We start from the raw sequence: 25,361 nt of genomic DNA, 5'->3' as shown, positions 1-25,361 counted from the left end.
TTCGTCCCCAACTTCAAGACTGCCTCAGGAAATGCCTCTCAAGAAGTATACATACATCCACTTGATAGTATATGGATAATGAAAGAATGTTCACCACCAATCTAAATGCCCCTTCCACCTCCCACCCAACATACTTTAAGATGGAAATGGTTACACAAGCTGCCAACAATTGCTTTTTTATATTTTCCCTATAGCCTCATTCCCCTTGCCTTTAAAATACCACCACAAAAAGTGATTTAGATAAAAAGAACACAGATCCCTCCCCCACAAGTCAGTTTATTAAAAACAGGCTTATAAACTCAGCAACAACCAAAACCACAGTAATATTTAAGTATTATTTGAATCATATATACTACAGAGCTCTTAAAAAGTACTTTCTTGTAAGTTTGCTAACCCGATACTTGTAAATACTAGTATTTATACAATATAAACTGCATCAAAACTGCTGTAATATGGAAAAGCTGTAAAGCTTTGGCCATCAAGTCTAAACTGCTGTAAAGCTTTGGCCATCAAGTCTAAAACTGGAGCAGGCATCACAATTGATCCCCTCATCACCGAACTGTTTGGATAAAGCAATTTGAAAACTAATTACCTTAAATCTGAGAGAAGCCTAACACCTCTCATTGTTTACTAAAATCTTTTGCCAGAACAAATGTTTTATTTTTTAAATACGTTTCTAAAACAGTAAGTGAAGTCACTACTAAATACTTTACTAAATAAATAAATGCCTTATACTTGAAATAAAAAGGCATAAGCAACTGATTTGAATAATTGGATTCCTTTGATGCATTTTTTCTCTAAAGAGAATAGTAAGAGCTGTTATGTTTATTATTTGGGGTTAAAATATTTAGTTTGGGTTTTTCTACTTTTCTATGGGCACACATGAACTTTCACCATCCCTTCCTAAGCAGGATGAGTTTACATTTCTAGTATATACAACACAAACGTGGAAAAGGCGTGCACTTGGTGGGGAGAAAACTAATCTGTGATTTAAAATTTTTTAAGATGGAAAAAATAAAGAGAAACAAAGCTAATTCACAAAGCGGATAATCAAGGTTGATCTACCAAAGTCAAGCAGCATCAGAAACAATTCCTCTAAATCAAAGAAGAGATGATAATAAAAATATGAGTTCCTATATGCCAGGCACTGTTCTTAGTACTTTATTTGTATCATTCTATTTAATCTTCCCCAAATCCTATGAAGTAGGTAGACTTTTACTTTGCAGATCAGGAAACTGAGGCACAGAAAGGTTAAGCACAAGCTAAGGGCACAGAGCTATGAAAGCTCTGAGGGCCAGGATTCAAATGTAGACAGGCAGCCTCCAGAGCCAGCTCTGCTATGAGCTATTCTATCTCTGGATCATGGGTCAAGACCTCCCATTTATAGATGGATCTAAAGAAGGGAAATTAGTAGTTAAGCTAAAAAAAAAAACCAGACTTTAGATCCAAATCCTTTTTCAAAACAGATCAAAACTAGCAAAGAATAACACATCAACACTCTTAGAAACAGAATGGGAAAATATTAACCATTCTGAGCAAAACCTCATGCTGAGTGGCAAGACATGATATTTCCATTTTCTATCATTAGTGCACAAACACAGCTCGTCACAGCAACTAATACTCTCTCCTTTTTATAACTCCAAAGAAGCAAGTTAAGTCAAAACAGAGCACACACACAAAAACAGAGGGGAAAAAAAACACACACACATTAAGCAGGTTTTGAGGTTTATTAAAATAAAGTATTAGCAAACAATATGCAAAAATGAAGTTCTTACGAGTTATGGCTTTGAAAAGCACAATATAGTAAAACCTAATACATTTTTATAAGTATAAAAAAGATAACAGAATGGAAGCATGTTGCTAGAATTTCACTTTCTACAACATAAACAGAAGCAGAACAAGTACAAATAAGAAGCAGACCTATAGTGCAGCCATTGGTTTGGTCTTTATTACCTGCATATGAAATATCTATTTGAGAGAACATGGACAGGTACATATAAACATCCAGTTTTCATTATAATCTTATCCAATTTTAAAATAAGTAATTTTCAAAATGCAACTTAACCAATAAGGTTAAAAAGAAAACCACTTCTATAACCTTCACGAGTCCCTACGGTTAAAAGACTTTATGAATGAATCAAAGCAACATCATCTGCAATGGGAAATCCAAATCTAAAAGATGTTTCTTTTATAAAGAACCTAGGCTTGTCTGACCTCACTAGAACTTGGTTATAGCTAACACTAACTGGTACCTAATAATGGGGGTAAAAATCTATCTGTATACAAAATTCTGAACTTTTTAAAAACAGTATCTTCAAATAAAACCTTACAGGACAAAAGAATGGTGATTTTAAGAATGTTAAGAACAGATTTAGATAAGAACCATGCAAACCTTTTTCACTCTGCCATGAATGACAGGAAAATCCTGCTCTGACTAGATCTTTTCAACAAAACAACTCATCACTGGTTTTACAGCAATTGCTACCAGCAAATATTATAGCATAAGCTCTTTAAAATATATATATATATATAAATCTCTCTCATTGTTTTTTGTTAACCATCCAATTTTGGGGTAATACTTCAACTATAACATACTTGTATGTTAGAAGATATGTTTCTATTATTAATAATCCAGTATAACAATGGCTTGATAAACACTGTTACCTCTTGTAGTCAGGGCACACTGAACCTGAACTGCAATCCAGTGGATTCCAGAGAACTGTCCAAGTTTCTGTGCAGCAGGTAAAATGGTTTCTGCAGAAGTGATGCCTTGAATTCTCACTTTCCAATACACGGATCTTCTCTGAGAAGAAAACCTCCCCAGAATCCTCCCTGCTTCAATGAGAAAAATGTTGTTCAGGGGGAAAACGGGTATCAAACCTGAGATTACCCCCGAAAAGCTACCCTAGTTAATATCTGAGGAGACCATCCATAAACCAATGCTTACAAAAACTCACTCCCATAAAAATCACCAAACACTTCTAAAACCACCAGGCTATCTACTACCTTAAAAGGTCCGTGTTTATCTAGCTGATGAGTATGAGGAGGAAACATTTATATTCCTACGAGAGACTAAGTGAGGCTTTAACTAAGAAGACAAAGAAGGTCTCTCACTCTTTTAAAAGTCAACAGGTCCAAAATTTAAGTCATCATTGGAAGTTGAATTCAATAATTACCTAAAGGTTCTTCTTCCTTCTTCAGAAAGTATAAAAGGTACTAATATATTTTAAGTGGGAAAGCGATAATAATCCAAAGTAATATTAAGCAAACAACTAGAAAAAGTATGAAGAAGTGGATCTGAACTGGTATATCAGATACTCTCTATAACAGAAGCACAGAACTGAAACTGGTGCTACAAAACTTTTTAGAGTCCCTCTGATATTGGTAGGATTTGATCTTTTGTAAAAACCTTCTCCCTCAGCAGAACACTATTACAGGAGGATCATTTCCAGCAGGTCCCTTCAAATACAGGTTTTTTAATGTGAGCCCCAATTTTTGTCTTGATAATACACTTCAGATCTGAGTATTTGATCATTTTAAATCCTAAAAGGATGTCTTACTCTCAAATGTATGAAAAGTACATGGCTACATCCTCTTTCTGTACTATTAGGTGTAGCTTCTTAAACTATCTAGTAATTTTACACTGGATTTGACCTCAGAAACTCAGCCAATTCTATTATCAGTTTCTTACATAACAATAAAATGTGAAAAATTGTTTATATTTTGATGTATGTATTTGACATTTTGGTTGATGTCTCCTTTGAATTTTCTCTAAAGAAAATATGTTAGCCTCAATAGGCCAATAATATGCTTACTAGTTTTCATTTCATAACTTAAGTCAAGCAATACCCACCAGACCATAATATCCATTATGTAGCAATGTTAGTCAAATGCACCTCTTAAATTGTTTTTCCCCCAATCAGCATCTTTCTGTTGCTTTAATTCATTACCGAAATCAATTTTGATTCTAGTCTTCTTTTTGCATTTACCAAATTGGTTGTAATTTTATTATTCCCAGACTGTCTCTTCAGCTGGCATATATTAATATGTTGTATATGCTATAAAACGTGATTATTATAATGGTGGCAATGTTTTATAAACCATTCTGGAAATTAAATAAAAACGTAAAACTATAATTTTCTGAAATGGTGTCTTTCAGAGGTACTTTCTTTCCATTGATCAGAATTTCATTTAGTTTTTAAAAATCTTACTGGCAACTTTTATTGCCTATCCATGGATATTGGGCATCTTTGGGAATCATAGAAGCAGCCAGATTAAGATTTCATTTAAAATCCAGGGGTGTGGAATTGACAACTTTTAGTAAATACAACAGACTTATACTTCTCCATGAAACTCTTAACAGTTAATAGTTTCAGTACTGTCATTCAGGAGACACAGATCCTTAGAAAAACCACAGAAAATGCCAATCACATAAAATCATGCTAACTCTAAAAGCTGTGACATGAATAATAACTATTTTCAATTAACTCAATGGAAAGTATCAATAAAACAATTCCATAGTTTCCTTCAGTTCAAGCCCACTGAGGTTGATTACATGTTTCTATCCTTCAACCTGGGTGTTTTTTCCAACAAATTTGTTCCACAAATTGTATCATGAGCCTGGTAAGCAAAAAAAAAAAAAAAAAAAGATGTAAATAAAAATTGTTCTATACTAAGCATAATAGTATCCTCTTTCAGATGGCTGACACAATTACAGAAGATTGATAATGTATGTCATGGATAACTTATGTTTAAGGCTCAGGTGACTGTGAGAAAGTATCCTCTCACACAGCAAAGGGCTGTGAGTTGAAGCACATGGAAGGCACTTCATCTGAAAGAACTAAAACCATCCATTGGTTGCACTTTGTAAAAGCAATAAATAATGTCACAGAGAACAAAAAGAATTACGTTCACCTTTCCTCAAAAAATGTATTTACTTCCTCACAAAAGCAGAAAGGGTCAGGTAGAAAGTCAAACCAAACTAACATTTTAAACACAAGACTGACATAGCTCCATATAGTACTACAAGACACCAGAAAATAAGCTTTTTCTGATAAGTAAATTAGGTCACATTTTTCAAAATAATGTCTTTGTTCTCATGCCATAACTAAGAGTCCATCTGACTGCTCCATAGAAAAAGGGGTAAAGTCTTTTACCCAAACCCTTTGAGCATAATTGATTAAATGGATATTTTAGGGTTTTCATGTCTTTCCTTTCTGAGAATTGTGTTCTGGGTGACTAGCATTCACATAGGTACTAAAAAAAGAAAAGTAAAAAGAGCATGCATGGTAACTGACAGAACAGTCTGTGTTCTTTGACACGTGAAAGTTTTTAAATCAGCTATCTCAACAACCACTGCTGATTCATTTAATTATCACCAGTGCCCCCAACCTCGGGGCTAGACTGAAGAGGCTTCTATGGCTACAGCATGCAGGTCCTTGCATGGGGAGGCTGATGTAATAAGAGCAATGGGATTAATAAGTACATGACTTTTCAACACTAAAAATATCCATAAAACTGGAATTAAAAAGGCACCTTAAGCTGGAGCTACAGAACAACAGTATTATAATCTAGGCTGAAAATACAACAAAATCTAAAAAAAAGAAAAGTATAACTTCCTACAACTGTAATCTATAAATTGCAGTGTTTGTTAATACAAAAGGGGTACCAAGGGAAGTAAGGATGAGCATGTAAGTCCAAGTCACTTGAGTGTGTTTCACAAAAGGTTACACTACAAACTGTCACCCATCAAAGTGCAAAATAAAAGATTAATGCATGTCAAAATTAGAGTCCTTGCAACACTGGCCGAAAGCAGCAAACATAGCTGACCAAGGCCGTGCATGCGCTGTTGCTAGCTATAAAGTAGTACTTATGAAAGGTTCTGAGTAAATGACACATACTGGAGACCTGTTGTTGGCAATAATTTCTTTTTTAAAAAGGAAATGTTTTACAAAAGATATACTGAGTGAAGTCACAATACACTGACAGACATTTAGCTGTATTAAGTGTAAATGTTATGATGTCATCTAGAAAACTACCACTTGCTTTTACTGGACACTGCTTGTTACAGCAGTGCATAGTGTTCCTTCAAATAGAAGATTCTTTTTTATAGTTTCTCTTAAGCCCCTACCACATGCTTTTATAGAACAATGAACTAGACTTTTTAAAAGTTGGTGGGACACAGAAACTGGTAAAAGTACAGCTTCTTAAGGTTCAAGAATCAAAGGGAAGACTTTTCACTGTATACCCTCTTATTATACGATTATAATTTTTCATTATGTGTTGTTTTTACTTTTTCAAAAACATTTTAACAAAACAATTTGTTGAGACAATAAGGCAAAAGTATGTTCCAGTTTAAGATTAATGCCAAACTTTTGAACAGGGGCATGATAATTTTTCTGCATCTTTCACAACAGTTTTGAAAGTTAATGACGTGAACATTAATACAAACAAATGTAGATTCATCACAAAATACAAATGTATTGGTCACAATTATGTAAAAAAAAAAAAGCTGTTTTCCATGTAAGCTCACAGTATCTGTACTGAAAGTTTCCCTAAAATTAAAACAAGTCCACTAATAACATAACTGAAGAGAATACTCTGCACTATGAAACAGAAGATATGGGGTTCAGAGGGGAGCCCATCTGAGTGAGGACTTTATCCAGCCACTGAAGAGGCCCATGAAGATGAATCTCAATCCAACACGGGGTGCTGGTAACATCCTGCCGGTGATATTCTGCTCCCCAGCCCTGTGAAAATGAACAAGTAGAAACCAATTTTAGGGCACTAACAAAAAGATACTTTAACAGTAGACATATGCAGAATGTACTTTAAAAAAAAATCACAAAACCAATCAGCATTCACATCGAGTTAAAATCAACACAATAGCTGAATTATTAAAGATATATGCATTTTTAATAATATAATTCCATTAATAGAAACCCTTGGACAAATTATTTCAGATTTCTTTATTTAATTTTATAAAGTTAATACTTTCTAAAGTGCAATATCTCAATTTAAAAATTAGTATTTCTTCAGTGAGATACATTCTAATTTAAAGGGAAAATTAAGACATATAGCCTCGTATAAGTTCACATCAGATTTTGTCACCAAAATTTTTGCTCCCAGCTTTTAGCGTTTGTTTGTTTTTAAAATCAAATAAGGCATTGTAGATCTGATCAAGGCATGCAAGTATAATTTAAATGGCAATCACATATCAATTATCCTGTAAAATGGGAAATTGCTGGGATGAACTGAACTAGAACACTTTATCCTAAAACTCCAGACAAAGATTAAAATTTTCTCACTTTTACTTGCCCTGATTTATCAAACTCTCTGCTTTACCACTTATAGTAGTCCTAGCCCAGGAAAAGTAGGCTGGAAAGCCGGTGATGGTGGTGTGTGTGTGGGGGGGGGGGGGCACATGGGGGGCGGTTCGGGAGTGGGGGGTGAAGAGTGGTGGTGCAGAGGAACAGAACAGGAATGGGGAAACAAGATTAAATATGCAAAAGTCAGGTTTCTACAGTAGGGAGGGAATGAGTACCTTCAAGGCTACTGATAATCTGATGCTTATGACAGACCTATAAGGAAGCAGCAAGGAAGCACTGGACTGTGGGACTGAATGCCAAAAAGAAAACACCCACACATAGCATTTGACAGTTGCTCTTGGGCTAAATCCATAAGGACCAAATACAGGTTGCTTAAATATATCACTAAATTTCTTTCCAAATTTTGTTCATGAACCATCATCATCTTTGGAATGCCAATAAAACCTGGTCAAGAGTAAATGATAAATTCAAACAGTTCTTTAAACTTTACAAATTCTCAATAACAGAACTTAGGTACAAGGAAAATAATTTTAATATCCTAAAGAACCCTTTAAAAGTTACTCTAATGGGACCTAATAATAATTTAAATTGCTAAAACTAGGGAACTTCAAAAGAAATGTTAATATTAAATGCTCTCGCCCCTGCCGAGGTGGTTCAGTGGCTGAGCATCGACCTACGAACCAGGAAGTCATGGTTCAATTCCCAGTCAGAGCCCAGCTTGTGGGCTCAATCCCTAGTGTGGAGCATGAAGGAGGCAGCTGATCAACGACTCTCTCATCATTGATGTTTCTATTTCTCTCTCCCTCTCCTTTCCTCTCTAAAATCAATAAAAATAGATATGTATTTTAAAATGCTCTCTAGCAATTTAGCCTTTAAGTTAAATTCTTTATAAATTCAGCCCCTATTCATCATCAAAATCAGTATCTTGCATTTTATAATGTTTGGTTTATAAAATAAAATCATAGACCTACAATGTGGTCAAAGTTATAGATTTAAGAATTTCATTTAAAAACCTATTAAATCAGGTCAAAATTACCACCTTACATTTAATAATGGCTTTTTAAAAATTATATCCTTCAGACATATAATATACATATTTGCAATGACTCAAATTAAGCTACAAGTCACAACCCACTTACCTTGACAAAACTCATTCGAATTGTACACATTTTGGTGAGCTCATATACTGCCTCAAACCCATGATTGACAGATTGAGCCAGAAGCTGTGCAAACTCTTGATTGTTAAAAATTTTGAGGCTGCAGCTGCTGGGAATCTTACAGACAGTGGTAGGATGAAAGCCGTGATGAAAGTTGCAGTTCCTACTCTGTACAAATATGCTGCTATCACTGAGACACTCTGCATACACCTCTCCACCAACATAGTACAGATGAACACCTTAAAAAGATAGGCATTACAAGAGTCAACAAAACAGTATAATGGAACCAAAGAGGCTGTATGAAATGCAAGCAAGAACACCCACTAATCTATAGCAAACTCCCCAGTCTTTAGATAGAAGGTACCACTAGATGGCCGTACCCTGCCAAAGATAATCAAAAGGTTAATGTCTACCTAAATCTAAAATTGTCCTCAAGTAACTAACACTTAAGACCCAAGCTAGCAGCATAAGAGGTTATCAATTCCTATGCCTTTTTTCCCTTTTCCAACCATCATTTATCATCTCTATGAGAGAAAGCAACAGAAAAAAAAAAAAAGACAAAAAGTACCTTATGATGATGAGTCCTTTCAAAGGAATGTTTGGTGCTATCAACTATCATATATAGTCATTTGGCAAAGAATTTTGCACTCCTTTTGCTAACAGAGGGAAGAGTAACATTAAAAAAAAACAAAAAAACAAAAAACCCTAAGGCATATATGTAAATTCAGATCACAAAAGGGGCCTGTAAATGGCAGATTTACCTTTCCTTTAAAAAAATGTTTTTGGCCCTGGCAAGGTAGCTCAGTTGGTTAGAGCACTGACCCCATACACTAAGGTTGCGGGTTTGATCCCCAGTCAGGGCACATATAAGAATCAACCAATAAATGCATTAATAAATGGAATGACAAATCGATGTCTCTCTCTTTTTCTCAAATCAATAAATTTTTAAGAGATTAAAATAAATAAAAATTTAAAAATATTTTTGGTATTTACTATAAATAAATATGAACATAGTTACAATATTAAAAATTCAAATTATACAGCTAAAGCTGAAGTTGTTCCCACCTTTTTACTACTGCAAACAGGGCTAAAAATATCATCTTTGTACATACATACCTCTGCACACCCATGAGTCAGAGACTTGTATTAAACTGAGACATTAAAAACTTTTCTTTTCTGAGCAACTAACGATGATCCTTAGAAGAAAGGGTCCTAGAACTATATATGCTAGGGGGAAAGGGAAAACCAATTCTAGAATTCACAAAGTAGATTTCTCTTGAATTATTCTACTATAGTGAGAATATCAATGCGTAGAAGTGAGGCATTTCACCGAAAAAATCAAGTTGGCTAAAGTCAAGAGAATGGAAACCTTCTTTTCAATTTATTTTTGGCCATAGTATTTTTCTAAATATTTTCTGTAAGAAATTGCATTACAATTACAATTATTTACCCTTTGTTCAGCATTTGGACTAAGATTTTCTCAAAGCAAAAAAGCATTAAGTGATAAAAACAGAAGTTCTTAAGAAAGAGGCAATACACACTCTACCTGAGACAGACTTCCTTTCTGACCACTTGATAAAAGAGACTATGACATTTCATTGCAGTGTGAGAAGTTCTTTGTTTGTTATGGCAACTGTCTTGTAGGACAAATCCTATCTAATAATAGAGTAACATGTAAATTACCATCACTCCGCTACGCCCACGATTGGGCGGCGGGAGGCTGGGGGACAGGACTCAGGGTGGCCTATCCGGCCATTGAGAGGCACGGATCCACTGCCACTGAGGGGGGCTACCCTGCTGTTGAGAGGCACAGGGGGCGGGACTCCCACCCCCTGTGCCTCTCAACGGCCAGATCCGCGGCCGCTGAGGGGGTCTGCCGCAGACACCCAGCTGCGCCTCTCAACGGCAGGGTAGCCAGGTGTCCGCGGCAGCCCCCCTCAGCGGCCCGCCCCCTGCGCCTCTCGACAGCAGGGTAGCCCCCCTCAGCGGCCGCGGATCATCAAAAACGTGGGAGCTGGGTGCCTGTCTGCTCTGGCACCAGGCCTTTCAGAAGCCTCCGCCCAGTCAGAGGCTTCTGGAAGACCTGGTGCACCAGCGGACAGGCACCCGGCTCCACCGCGAAAAGCGAAAGCATGTAGGGGACCCTACACGTGCATGATTCAATCATGCACTGGGCCTCTAGTAATAAATAAAATCTTATTACTTGAATTAAAAGGTGGGAGGGGTGATGGTGAAGCTATGGAAGATTTATATCACTCAAACTGTATTTCCGACCTGTAACCCTTTTCCTCCAACATAATGGAAATTCCTACCTGTCATCCCAACCCAAAATACTCCATAAATATCATAATAATAAAACCCTAATCCTTCCATAGCATTCCTTTATTCCACAAATATTTGTTGTGTATTTACTATGAGTCAGGCACTGTTCTAGCTGCTGAAGATGTTGTAAATAATACAAATTTCTGTAAAGCTTATCGTCTAGTCAGAAAAATATTTAAAAATATAAACATAGAAGTAATATGCTTTCAGATCCTAAGTACTATGAAGAATAATCAAGCAGGATTAAAAAAAAAGAGGACTGAATATGTCTTTACTTCAACACCTGCAACTTGAGGGCAGAGACTACGCCTTAAGCTTTGTATGCTCCAGCAACTTACACTATGGACACAGAAAGCACAACAAAAACAGAATTCAAGTGAATGTAGGGAAATAACAAAATTACCTTTTCCAATATGTCTCCTAGTGTTTTCAATTGTCGAATTACGATTAACGTTTGACAACAATCCCAAACAGAATCTACTTTTGTTATTTGAAGGGTCTGTGAATCCATCTACTAACACACTAGTAGAAGACGCATGAAAAGCTTCCCCAACACGATTGTTTAATTCATAGTAAACAATTGAACACCAATGTTTGGGCTCTTCATAGGCAACAGGTTGAACATCTGTGAACAAACCAAACAGAAAAAAATATTTTTTTTTTTAAAATATATTTTATTGATTTTTTACAGAGAGGAAGAGAGAGGGATAGAGAGTTAGAAACATCGATGAGAGAGAAACATCGATCAGCTGCCTCCTGCACACCCCCTACTGGGGATGTGCCCACAACCAAGGTACATGCCCTTGACCGGAATCGAACCCGGGACCCTTGAATCCGCAGGCCGACGCTCTATCCACTGAGCCAAACCGGTTTCGGCGAGAAAAAAATATTTAATGAATCCGAAACTCCAGATTCTTTAGGTGCTTCCCTCTAACCCAAACCAAGCACTATATGAAAAAGAAAATTTTCAGATATTTCTTTTAGTCTCACTGTCCTTCCTAGGTTTGAGTCTGTATCCAAAAAACAAACTCCAAAATGCCTTGAGTATGACAATTTTAAAAATTATACAAATACAAGGATAGCCAACATCACATTTCAAATTGTTTTCCTAGCAGGATCTAATCCAGGTTTAAATTTGCAATGACAAACTTGTTTCAGCATCCTATAAGGTTTAATTATACCAGAATCTATAAAATTATATTAAACAAAAATCTGAACTAAAAAAAACTGAGACACTCAGTAAACCAGAAGAGAAGGGAACTTCCTCAACTTGATAAAGAACATTTACAAAAAAACCTACAGCTAACATCATACATACTTAATGGTGAAAAACTAGAAGCTTTCGCTAAGATTAGCAGTGATAAGGTAAGGATGTTCTCACCACTCCTTTTCAACATCATATTGGAAGTCCTAGCTAATGCACCAAGACAAGAAAAGGAAATAAAAGGTATACAGATTGGAAAGAAGAAATAAAACTGTCTTTTTTCACAAATGAAATGACTGTCTACATGATAGGCTAGGCATATTAAAATGCTTTCTTAAAATATTTACAATTTTCAATGGGTTTATTATAAGTTAATGAGTATCTATCCATAGTGACCAAATTCTCACTCATGTAAAAGTCAATAATTCATAATGGACACAGTGGGTGGGAGGGGCAAGGAAGCTCTTCCTACAGTGCTAGTAGGATGTCTATCTTGGAGCTGTAATCAGGCAGAAGTCATGGACCCTCAATTTTCTTTTAAAACAGCAGGGATATCCCTAGCCAGTTTGGCTCAGTGACTAGAGCATTGGTCTGTGGACTGAAGGGTCCCATGTTGGATTCCCATTCAGGGCACATGACCAAGCTGTGGGCTCAATCCCCAGTAGGGGTGTGCAGGAGGCAGCTGATCAATGATTCTCATCATTGATGTTTCAATCTCTCCCTCCCTCCCTTCTTCTCTGAAATCCTATCTAATAAAAGAGTAATATACAAATTGACCATCACTCCAACACACAAGATGGCCACCCCCATGTGGTCAAAGATGGCCGCCCCCATGTGGACACACGATGGCCGCCACAAGATGGCCAGCAGGGGAGGGCAGTTGTGGGTGATCAGGCCTGCAGGGGAGGGCCGTTAGGGGTGACTGGGCTGGCAGAGGAGAGCAGTTGGGGGTGACCAGGCCTGCAGGGGAGGTCAATTGGGGGGGACCCAGGCCTGGATGGGAGGGCATTTGGGGGGGGGGGGAACCAGGCCTGCAGGGGAGGGCAGTTGGGGGAGACCAGGCCTGCAGGGGAGGGAAGTTGGGGGAACCAGGCCTGTAGGGGAGGGCAGTTGGGGGCAACCAGGCCTGTAGGGGAGGGCAGTTGGGGGGACCAGGACTGCAGGGGAAGGTAGTTGGGGGGGGGGGCAGACCTGCAGGGGAGGGCAGTTGGGGGCAACCAGGCCTGCAGGGGAGGGCAGTTGGGGGCAACCAGGCCTGCAGGGGAGGGCAGTTGGGGGCAACCAGGACTGCAGGGGAGGGCAGCTGGAGGGAACCAGGCCAGCAGGGGAGAGTAGTTAGGGGAGACCAGGCCTGCAGGGGAGGGCAGTTGGGGGCGACCAGGTCAGCAGGGGAGGGCAGTTAGGGGTTACTGGGCCAGTAGGGGAGGGCAGTTGGGGGTGACCAGGCCTGCAGAGGAGGAAAGTTGGGGCAATCAGGCCGGCAAGGGAGCAGTTAGGCATTGATCAGGCTGGCCGGGGAGTGGTTAGTGGGTAATCAGGCAGGCAGGCAGATGAGCGGTTGGGAGCCAGCAGTCCTGGATTGTGAGAGGGATCCCAGATTGGAGAGGGTGCAGGCTGGGTTGAGGGACACATACTTCCTCCACACACACCCCGTGCATGAATTTCATGCACTGGGCCTCTAGTCAATATATATATATAATTTACAAGCAGGGATAAACATGTGAGAAAACTTAAGAGTGGTCACATGGCCTATATAGGCAGTGGAAAAGAATTGGTTAACTTTTAAAATTTAATTCTGATTATTCAATTGCAAAGAATTCAGATAAGGAGAAACAGAAAACAATATATCAATGTGGACCCATAAAAAGAAATTCTAACAGCTCAGATTTTAAAGAAGTTTATATGAAAATGGAACAAGGAGGGGCCCATAACCAAAGACACATACAAATGAGTAACAGGAAGTTATAAGAATAGTGTCAGGAAAGCTAGAGCCAAGAATGAGCAGAAGCTTGTAGGGAAAAACTGCTAAGCAAAACTGAAAGGACAATTTTAGTTAGGATGAGCAGAAGAAAAAGAAAAGCTTTGCGTCTGCTCAAGGCAAATAATATATTGTTAACTGGTGACTCAAAGCATTGCAGTTTATCTTTGATTTTCCTTTTGTTACCTCTCTGTCAAAGAAAAAAAAAACACAAAATATGACTGAAAGGGTAAGAAAGTTGGTGAAAAAAGACATCTATGAGAGTGAGAAGACTTGCATGCCAATTCCTCTAAAGGGACTCAGTTGTTTGGCTTAGACAAACAGTACTCCAAGGAACACCTAACATACAATACTGTCAAATGGCACTGCCTGGTTTCTGGAGAAGCAGGAGAAAGAAAAAAGGAAAATAATTGTTGGGATAAATATTGTCCATATTTTCAGAAGGAAGGTAGTATCATTTATTACCTGATGCTACATGCTAAGATCATTACAAATATTGTCTAATTCAATCAATATGCTAATAATCCCTTTGCAAATATTCTATTTACAAATAGATAAACTTAGGTTTAGAAATTTAAAAAAGCTACCCTAAGTTGCAAAGCAAATAAATAGAGATGTAGGAATTCAAATCCAAAAATTCATGATCTGAGATATTTTGCTCTAAATGAAAGCAGATTCTATGAATTACAAGCAAGTTGGTATGACCAAATTCCTAGGTAAATTCTAAACCTTGAAAAAGCACAGACATTATTCAGATATTAATAATACTATGCAGAGCCTGAAATTCAACTGTTTTTAGAAACATGGGGCTCCTAGAAAAACATAATATGACATACAGTCTTTTTATATGATCACAAACACATATAACACACCTAAAAACACCACTCTTTTAAGAAATGGCATAGATGTGGAGCATCTTTTTATATATTTATTTAACATGTGTTTATCTTCGGTGAGGTGTCTGTTATGTCCTTGGCCCATTTTTTTTTAATTGGGTTGTTCATTTTCTTGTTGAATTTTAAGAGTTCTTTGTATATTTTGGATAACAGTTCTTTATCAGATATGTATTTTGCAAATATTTTCTCCCAGTCTGTGGCTTGTCTTCTCATTGCCTTTACAGTATCTTTTGTACATAGGAAGTTTTTAATTTTTAATGAAGTCCAGCTTATTGATTACTTTTTTTTTTTTATCCTTACCCAAGGAGTGAGGATATTTTTTTCATTGATTTTTAGAGGCAGTTGAAGGAAGTGGGAGGGAGGGGGCAAGGGGGGCAAAGGGGGAGGGGGGGAAGAGCAAGAGAGAGAGAGCAAGAGAGAGAGAGCAAGAGAAAGAAACACCAACTGTTTGCCTCCTGTGCTCATCCTAACCTGGGGCCTGGGATTGAACCTGCAACTGAGGTACGTGCCCTTTACCAGAAATTAAAGCCAAGACCCTTTGGTCTGAGGGCCAACGCTCTAACCACTGAACGAACCATACAGGGTCTTATTTCTTTCATGGATCATGCCTTGATGTTGTATTTAAAAATTCATCACCCAGCCGAAACCGGTTTGGCTCAGTGGATAGAGCATCGGCCTGCGGACTGAAGGGTCCCGGGTTCGATTCCGGTCAGGGGCATGTGCCTTGGTTGCGAGCACGTCCCCAGTGGGGGGTGTGCAGGAGGCAGCTGATCGATGTTTCTCTCTCATCGATGTTTCTAGCTCTCTATCCCTCTCTCTTCCTCTCTGTAAAAAATCAATAAAATATAAAAATAATAAATAAATAAATAAATAAATAAATAAATAAAAATTCATCACCTTATTCAGACCTAAATTTTCTCCTATTTCTTTTCTAGAAGTTTTATAGTTTTGCATTTTACATTAAGGTCTGTGATTCCTTTCGAGGTAATTTTGGTGAATGGTGTAAAGTCTGTCTCCGGATTAATTTTTTTACATATGAATGTCAATTGTTCTTATATCATTTGTTGAAAAGATGAGCTTTTCTCCATTATTGCCCTTGATCCTTTGTCAAAGATCAGTTAATTATATTTATGTGGGTCCATTTCTGGGTTCTCTCTTCTGTTCTTTTTATTTATTTGTCTATTTTTTTTTAATCTTCACTAGTCAGGGCAATTCTAACTCTTATGATCAACTGATTACTGAAAAATACTAAAGCAATTCAATAGAGAAATGATACTCTTTTCAACAAACACTGAGTGCTAGAACCAACTGGATATCTACATGCACAAAGATGAGTCTAGACCTTTACCATGCAAAAAGCTTAACTCAATAGGAATCAGACACTTAAATGTAAGAGCTAAGCTATAGAACTTCTGGCTCAGAAAAAATTTCTCAGATGCAACACCAGAAAAGAAAAAAACTGTTAAACTGGACTCATCAAAACTAAAAACTTTTGTGCTTCAAAAGATAACCGTAAGAAAATGAAAAGACAATCCACAGACTGAGAAAATATTTGCAAATCATTTATCTGATAAAGGACTTCTATCCAGAACATATAAAGAACAATTACAATTCAATAATAAGACAAACAATGCAATTTTAAAATGGGCAAAAGATTTGAATAAACATTTCACCAAAGAAGATACATGAATGGTGAATAAGTATATAAAAATGTTCAACAACATTATTCATTAGGGAAATGCAAATTAAACCACAGTAAGATAACACTTTACAACCACTAAAATGGTTATACTAAAATAAAATAAAAAGAAAATAACAAGTGTTAAGAGTATGTGGAGAAACCGGAACCTTCATATGTTACTGGTAAGAATGGAAAATGGTCCCGCCTGTTTAGAGAAACTTGGAAGTTTTTCTTAAATAGTTAATTTACCATATGACTCAGAAATTCCACTTCTGGTATCTACCCAAGAAAAAGAAAAAGAGTGTCTACACAAAGACTTATATGCTAATGTTCATAATAGCATTGTTTATATTAACCAAAAACTGGAAACAATTCATATGTCCATCAACTAGTGAATGAATAAAAAAAATGTGGTACATCCACATAATGGAATACTTGTTCAATAATAAAAAAGAACTACTGATACATGCAACAACATGGATGAACCTTAAAAACATGATATTAAGTGAAAGAAGCCAGGTGTAACAGAATATACAATATGTTATTCTATTTATATGAAATGCTTAGAAGAGGCAAATCTATAGACATAGAAAACAGATTAAAAGGTCTCTGAAGAGCCGAAACCGGTTTGGCTCAGTGGATAGAGCGGCGGCCTGCGGACTCAAGGGTCCCAGGTTCGATTCCGGTCAAGGGCATGTACCTTGGTTGCGGGCACATCCCCAGTAGTGGGTGTGCAAGAGGCAGCTGATCAATGTTTCTCTCTAATCGATGTTTCTAACTCTCTATCCCTCTCTCCTCTCTGTAAAAAATCAATAAAATATATTAAAAAAAAAAAAAAAGGCCTCTGAAGAGACAAATGGCAGGGGGAGAGGGGGTTTGAGAACATCTAAAGGACTTGTTTGCATGCATATTAGCATAACCAATGGACACAGACCCTGGGGTGGTGGGGGCTTGCCCAGGGTGGGAATGGCTGGAGGAGGGGGGAGATCCATGGGGGGGTGTCAGAGACATATGTAAAACTTTTGATAATAAATAAAAAATTTTAAAAAGTTATTGAAAAAATTTTTACAAAAAGGTCTCTGAAGATGGATCTAGGAGTGGGAATAGACTACAAAATAGGCACAAGGGATATTTTTAAAGGGATATGGCAATGCTCTAAAACTACATTGTGGTAATGGTGTAAAACTTTATACATTTATAAAAACTGTTGAATCATATACTTAAAATGAATAAATTTTATGGTATATAAATTATACTTCAAGGAAGGTGTTTCTAAAAAGTGGCCAAGAAGTTAAAAAGAAGCAAACAAACAAAAGAGTAAGAACAGCAAAATAAATATACCTCTGCTGGATATACTGGGCATAATCTGAGGAATCATATTATTGCTTGTATCCATAGGCTGGGAATTATCTTGACCCATCTGATCATCTGGTGGCATATAGGCAGGAGGAGGGGTATCAGCTAAGAGGAAAATAATGAGACAAGTTAAAGTCCCCAAAGAATAGTTAAAGTCTTCATCCTGCTCAAAGTTATTCTAAAAGCATTTAAAAATTCATAAATTTACCAGCAAGGTTCATTAATGAGTATCACAGACACACAAAAATTCAGATGCTATCTTAGGGTAAGGGAAAAGGAAAAAAGATAGCACAACCATTAGCTACTGAAAACCTACCTACTATAAGTCCACATATATTTGGGACAATCCAGGATAGTAAGATCAGTGCTAAAATTCACTAACATAGAATTCAAGGTCAAGAATTTTGCCTTTATTTGCTTCGAATAATATGATCCGAGAAATTGCAACCACTGGAAATCAATCTGAAGGAGATGATTATCCTAGTAAGGGTATGTATGTATCTACAGACACTTTTAAATTATTAAACTCATCACATACTGTATACTGTTATTCAAAACTGGGGGGAAAAGATATGCTGCTTCAAAATTTACCATGAATACTAAGAGCAATTGTCTAATTTTTTGCAATGTCCTAAAATGGCTGTTGTACCCTATTTAATGGCTAGGTAATTCTCTCAGGAAACTGAATGTTACCAGAATATCTTTTGAGTTCCAACACTCATATCTGAAATTCTTTGCAAAGCTACAGCTAAAATTCTTTGTCTCAGAAACTATAAACACTGAATGTAATTTTTCTTTCACCCCAAGGTTTGTACAAGAAATATTTTGAGATAAAGATACAATTAAACTGAATCTAGGACTAAGTATAAAAATTCGCTTTTGCAAATACATAACAGCAAGTTAAAGGGTTGATACTTAATCCCTCTTTTTAAAAAATGCATCGATTAATATTTTGCTGCAGAGAAGCCACAAATAATATGCTTACATGTGATTCCACATGCACTAAGCATTCAAGTATTTCACAGAGTGATATAAGATGTGTTTGTACATGACATGACATGCCATTAACAAAAGTCAGAAACTGGATAAATTATAATCTACTTATCTTTCTCCAAGCAAATCAGTTAACCAGTCTTCTAATTAAAGATAACTGGAATTCAATTTAACCTTCCAAAGTCTAAAATGATTTGACAAACAATGTAGTAAAGTTTAAAAAGCACAAACATTAAAGTCAAAGAAACTTGGGTCTGAACCCCCATTTATTAGCTGTGGGACCTGAGGCAAGGTACTTAAACTCTTGGAGTTAGTATCAATTTATTTTTCCATCTGTTAAATAGAAATAATATCATTTCACATGCTGTTCTGAAGATTAAATTTAATGTAATGTCTTTTATCACAGCATCAGTTATATAAAAGGCACTCAATAAATGGGACTTATTATTATAAATTATATGAAAATATGTAAACATGATATTTGGCAAAATAAAATCTAAAACTCTTCTGTAAATCAAACAATTACCAAAGAATATAGTCAAAAGTAGCTAGATCTTGGCATAGAACAGTTCATCCAGAGAGTCAGCAGTATAACAATTGCTGATTCTCAGGGATTATTTTTTTGTATCGATAAAATAAATTCTTACCTGGGAGCTGAAATGGACTTCCTGGTCCAGAACTTGCTGGGGAGTTGGGATACGTGCTGCTAGCAGGGGAAGGGGGATAGGGGCTATTTGGAGATAAGGGGAAAGGAGTGTTGTTGGGCTGGTGGAAGGAATCTGGAAAAGTTGCATTTTGTGGCATGTGCGGTTCATTGTGGCTCAGGTTTCTAAACTGAACCAGAAGGCTGTGTTGTGGATTGAATTCATTATGACGAGGCACTAATACTGGAGGTAAGACTGAAAGATAAAATCAAAAGTCATCTATCAGCAATGACTAAAGCAAATATCCCATGCACATCAAGGGGTACATAGAAAGGATTCAGGGAAAACGATAAACCTATTAAACAATTCGCTTTTAGGAAGTACTGCTTTGTAGAATCTTGAATCTATTTACATAATAATTAAACCCAAAACCCTGTAAGCATTTAGCATGTATAAAGTACTCTGGGAGACAGAAAACCCAGCATAGATACCACTCCTGTTCTATAGGAGATAAGGCATATTTTAAAATCACCATATTACAAAAAATGTAATGCAATGAGAGTTCAACAAAGGTGAGTATTTCTAGCTGGCAATGAATCAAACAAAATACTGTAGAAAATACAATATCTGATTGGACCTTAAAGAACTAGGAGGATTTCACTTGGGAATGCTAAGGGTGGGGAAAATCAAGGAGGAGATGGGGAGATTCCAGGAGGGAGATAAGGATAAAATAGTTGGCCTAGCCACTGAACCAGGAAGCAAGACAAGACTGGGAGATTGAAGTTAGCTATATAGATGTTCTGAAAGCCTCCATGTTTCCATCTTTCTTTCTGTCTTTCTTTCTTTCTTTTATATTGATTTCAGAGAGGAAGGGAGAGGGAAAGAGAGATAGAAACATCAATGATGACAGAGAATCATTGAGAGCCCCTAGCCAGGGCATGTGCCCTTGACCAGAATCGAACCTGGGACCCTTCAGTCCACAGGCGGATGCTCTATCCACTGAGCCAAACTGGCTAGGGCCATTTCATGTTTCTTAGTTTGAGAGATCTCACATTTTATGTTCTTTGGTCAAGTTTTCTCTACTCAAAATAATAACCTTTCTTATGTAGAAGTCTATTCAAAATCAGATTTCTAAACATGACCATAATGAAAATATATACAACAAAGCCTAAACATTTTAAGAGATACATTTTTTTAAAAGATAAACTTTAGCCCTAGCCCGTTTGGCTCAGTGGATAGAGTGTCATGTCGGCCTGCAGACCAAAGGGTCCTGGGTTCAATTCCAGTCAAGGCACGTACCTCAGTTGCAGACTCCTCTCCAACCTGGAGACAACCAGTAGATGTGTTTCTCTCACATAGATGTTTCTCTCTGTCTTTCCCTCTCTTTTCCACTCTCCCCAAAAATCAATGGAAAAATACCCTCGGGTAAGGATTAACAAAAAAAAAAATTTTTTTAAAGATGAACTTTATGCAAACATTCACTTTCTCTAAAGACCCAAGTGATCAAGCACATTCAAATATCTTATTACCTTTCACTATAAAGAAAAAGAAACAAACCTAATTTCTTTAAACTCTTATTGTACCAATTCATGTCTTTTACAACTTTCCTATACTTGTCAATGTAATTTCACTTCTGAAAATCTCTTTGACTCTGACATCATTCTGCAGCAATAAAATCAATCTGTTTTTAAGTTTACTAAATCATACTTCGCCTCCCAGAAGCAGGGATGTACCTGAGGAATCAGAGGCTCTTATTTGTACTGCTGGGGTTTTTGGGGGGAGGGGGTATCTCTTTTTATTTTATTGAACTAGTGTTGTAATTATGTGGTTAACATCTGTTTAAAATTGTTTTATTCTACTGTATATTACCAACTTTTGTCCCACTCACAGAATTATGGGAAAGCTAGCTGCCATGGAGAGTAGGGAGGGCATTAGGTAGTAAAAATGTCTATGTTTAGCTAGCTAGCAATTAAAAATTAAATCTGAAAGATTTAATAAAATAACTACTTAAGTATTCAATCCAGTAAGGATTTCTTCACTTTTTTTTTTTTAAGGCAGAGCTCACTAACTTCTCTCTTACTTGTATATTTATACACATTTTTTAGTAATTATTTTATTTTCATCCAAAATAGTACATGAATAATTTAAAGATATTACAAAAGATTATAATAAAAACAGCAACTTCTAAGCCTCCTCCCATACTGTTTCCAAAGACAAAAAACAAAACATAAACTCTTAGCCATTTTATTCTAAAACTTTATGTACTGCTAACTAATATGTTTATATTATTATTATTGATCTCAAGACATTATTTGTATACTTGCTGTTATGGCAAATGAGGCAGCTTTCTTATATCATTCTATCCCACTCTCATTCCCCTCCCCCACAATAAAGTTATATTAAAAGTTTTTGGTTAAATTAATATCCATTGTTTATTATATATATATATATATAAAGGTTGAGCTAAGTATGTCCTATGATCATATTTTTTCATGAAGAGTGCTTTATCTACAGCTTTGTTCCTTCATTTGCTTAATCTTATTTACCACTAATATTTCCGTAAGTCCAACAGATCAAATTCCTATCAACATGTTTTCCAGCTGTCACAAAATAAATTAAAAAATCCACCGATTCAATTTTTCCCCCTGAATCCTCCATCCTTTTGCTAAAATTTAGACTGGTTGCTACTTAAGTTTCTTGCAAATCTGGAGTCCTTGGACTTCCATTCTCTTCTCTCTTATTGGATCTCATTTCCTGGACCTCATGTTCCTCAATTAACTTCCTAAGAAACACTGTGTAAATTTTGAGTCCTTGCGTATACAATAAATCTTGCCTTTTGTTTGCCTGCAGATTTCAGAATAGATAACTTTTTCTCTCTGAATTTTGGGGGCAATGCTTCATTTTCTTCTAGAATCCAGAATTGCAGTGAGAAATACAAGAATCTTATTTCCAGCCCTTTGTGTGTGTCCTGTATTTTCTCTCTGGGAGCTTTTAAAACGTTCTTTTTATCCATTATATACTAAAATGTCATGTGTGGGTCTTTTTTTATTCCCTCTTCTGGTTGCTCAATCACTGGGCCCTTCCAATTTTCAGTTCTGAAAATTGTTCTAATAGTATTTTTTAAAAATAATTTTCTCTCTGTTATATTCTCCTATACTCTATTTCCAGGTTTATTATTTTATTAGAATGATATTTAACTTGAAACTCATTCTGAACCAGTGTTTTAATCTAAGAACTTGCCATGCATTAACTCATCTAATCCTCATAACAAAGCTATAGGGTAGGTATATTATTCCCATTTTACAGATGACGAAACTAAGTTACAGAATGGTTAAGTAACTTGCCTGTGGACACACTAGTATATTGATAAAAGCAGGATTCAAACCCAAAAATCTGGGTCTAGGACCCAGTCTTACCACTAGACAACACTGCCTATTAGATTAAACACTGATCCACTTGAGGTGGCCCTCTATTCTTTCCCAACTATCTTCCATCTTTTTAATTTTTGTAATGCTTTCTGGCTCCACTATATAGTAGCAATGTGACCTTATATAAGTTACTTTCCTTAGTTTCCTTATCTGTAAATTTATTAAGTTTTTAAATATTAGTACCATTTTCTAACCCCATAAAGAAATAACCTCATAGTATTAGAAAAATACTCAATCCATAAGTGTTCAATAAATGTTAATAACTATTAGTTACTACTTCTACCACTTTATTAATACTAGTACCATAAAGTGATCCATCCTGTATTATAGATTCGTTTATATATATATATATATATATATATATATATATATATATATATTTTATTGATTTTTTACAGAGAGGAAGGGAGAAGGATAGAGAGTTAGAAACATCGATGAGAGAGAAACATCGATCAGCTGCCTCCTGCACACCCCCCACTGGGGATGTGCCCGCAACCAAGGTACGTGCCCTTGACCGGAATCGAACCTGGGACCTTTCAGTCCGCAGGCCGATGCTCTATCCACTGAGCCAAACCGGTTTCGGCTATTATAGATTCTTGATTAACTTTCTTAAGCATACCAGAGCTATGAAATGAATCATGTCTGAGAAAAATTGATTATAAAAAATAAAACATTTCTATAGGGGGTTTACAAATCATACCCTACCTATGGGGGAATACACTAAATTCTTATACTTTATTCCAGCAACTCCTAGAAAATATCAAGCTAGGAAGTTTTTCAAACTACACTTCTCCATTAAATCCTCACATCATCCTTTCTTTGTCAATTCCTTCTGGCTACAGATTTCTTGGGTTCAATGAGAAATTGATAATCACCTCAAATATCAATTGGCAGATCTAAAGCTCTTAAACTAAACTTTCTCTGACAGCACCATCATTGCTATTCTTTTTTGCTAGTCTACATATCCAATGTTATATTCACAGCCTTTTTGCCACACTGGGCTTATATTATATCCATGTGAAACCAGTGTGGCACAGAGACTCCAGGGTGACCACGATTCCCATTTCTGTGCACCATTCTTGCATAACCCTCTCCCTTTGAGGGTATTGCCTATGATTTGCTTCTAACCAACAGAATATGGCAAAAGTGATAGGATGTATATAATAAAATTCCATAAGAATATAATACCCATCCAGCAAAAAAGACCCTCTTTCCTACCGGCTTTGAAGAAATAAGCTGTCGTGAATGTGAGCTACAAAGAAAGGCGGCCTCCAGTTGACATCTAGCAAGATTCCAACAGCCTGCAAGGAACTGAATCCTGTCAGCAATCACATGAGCTGGCAAGCAGATCCTTCCCCAACTGAGCCTCAGATGAGATCTAAGCCCTGACCAACACTTTGATTACAGCACTACAAAGGACCCAGTTAAGCTGTGCCTGGACTCCTGACCCACAGGAACTGTGAGTTAATAAATGTGTGCTAAGCCACTTAGCTTTTGGTAATTTATTATGTAGCAGTAGATAACTAATGCACTCAGCCAGTATCTCAGCTTATGTATTTCATTCATTACAATAAAATATTTACTAAGCACAATCTATACAGTGCCAGGAAGTAATACTATTCTAGGCACTGGGGATGCAATGCAGAACGAGGCAGAGGAAGGTCCTGCTCATGTCAGTCAATAAACAAACTAAATGTCTAACATAGTGTCAAGTAACAACGGGGTTATTTGAGCAAGGACTGAACGGAGTAAGAAAATGTGCCATGAAAAGATCCTGGGAGAAGAATACTGTAAGGAAAAAGCCTAGCTGCAGGAATATGGCAAGTCCAAAGAATAAAGGAAGTTGGACAGGTCAGTGTAGGGTCTTGTAGAAATCTGTTTTAAGTGTGATAGAGAGCCTTTAAAGTATTTTGAGCACAGACTGGAATGATTTGATATATTTTTTAACTATTACTCTGGCTGCTACGTAGAAAACAGAATGGGTTGGAGAGGGACAAAAAGAGGCAGAAAGATCAATTATAAAACTACTGAGTCCTAACCGGTTTGGCTCAGTGGATAGAGCATCGGCCTGCGGACTAAAGAGTCCCAGGTTCGATTCTGGTCAAGAGCATGTACCTTGATTGCAGACACATCCCCAGTAGGGGGTGTGCAGGAGGCAGCTGATCGATGTTTCTCTCTGATCGATGTTTCTAACTATCACTCTCCTTTCCTCTCTGTAAAAAATCAATAAAATATATTTTAAAAAAAAGACTACTGAAGGTAAAAGATGATGATATTCTATATTGGAACAGTAGTATTAGAGATGGTGAGGGATGATACTATCAACAGGTATTCTAAAGATATAGCAAACAGCATTTGCTCATAGCTCAAATAC

The 25,361-nt window shown here is 36.7% G+C and overlaps 1 protein-coding gene across 2 annotated transcripts in view; it reads right to left on the bottom strand.

The window, feature by feature from the left end:
* Window positions 1-1,713: 1,713 nt before the first annotated feature.
* The window catches only part of SMAD5 (SMAD family member 5), a 47,506-nt gene continuing 23,858 nt past the window's right edge, over window positions 1,714-25,361 (bottom strand). For both annotated transcript variants that reach the window (XM_028148064.2, XM_054717879.1), the window contains 5 exons: window positions 19,563-19,814; window positions 17,908-18,027; window positions 11,211-11,432; window positions 8,468-8,724; window positions 1,714-6,749 (listed from right to left, as the gene is read on the bottom strand). In XM_028148064.2, coding sequence (XP_028003865.1) covers window positions 6,606-6,749; window positions 8,468-8,724; window positions 11,211-11,432; window positions 17,908-18,027; window positions 19,563-19,814 — 995 coding nt within the window. In that variant the 3' untranslated portion in view covers window positions 1,714-6,605. The remainder of the gene's footprint in view (window positions 6,750-8,467; window positions 8,725-11,210; window positions 11,433-17,907; window positions 18,028-19,562; window positions 19,815-25,361) is intronic.

The sequence above is a fragment of the Eptesicus fuscus genome, chromosome 6 (assembly GCF_027574615.1).
Source record: "Eptesicus fuscus isolate TK198812 chromosome 6, DD_ASM_mEF_20220401, whole genome shotgun sequence".
Taxonomy (NCBI): domain Eukaryota; kingdom Metazoa; phylum Chordata; class Mammalia; order Chiroptera; family Vespertilionidae; genus Eptesicus; species Eptesicus fuscus.
The sequence above is the reverse complement of the archived record's forward strand: the minus strand, read 5'-3'. Positions and strand labels throughout refer to the sequence as shown.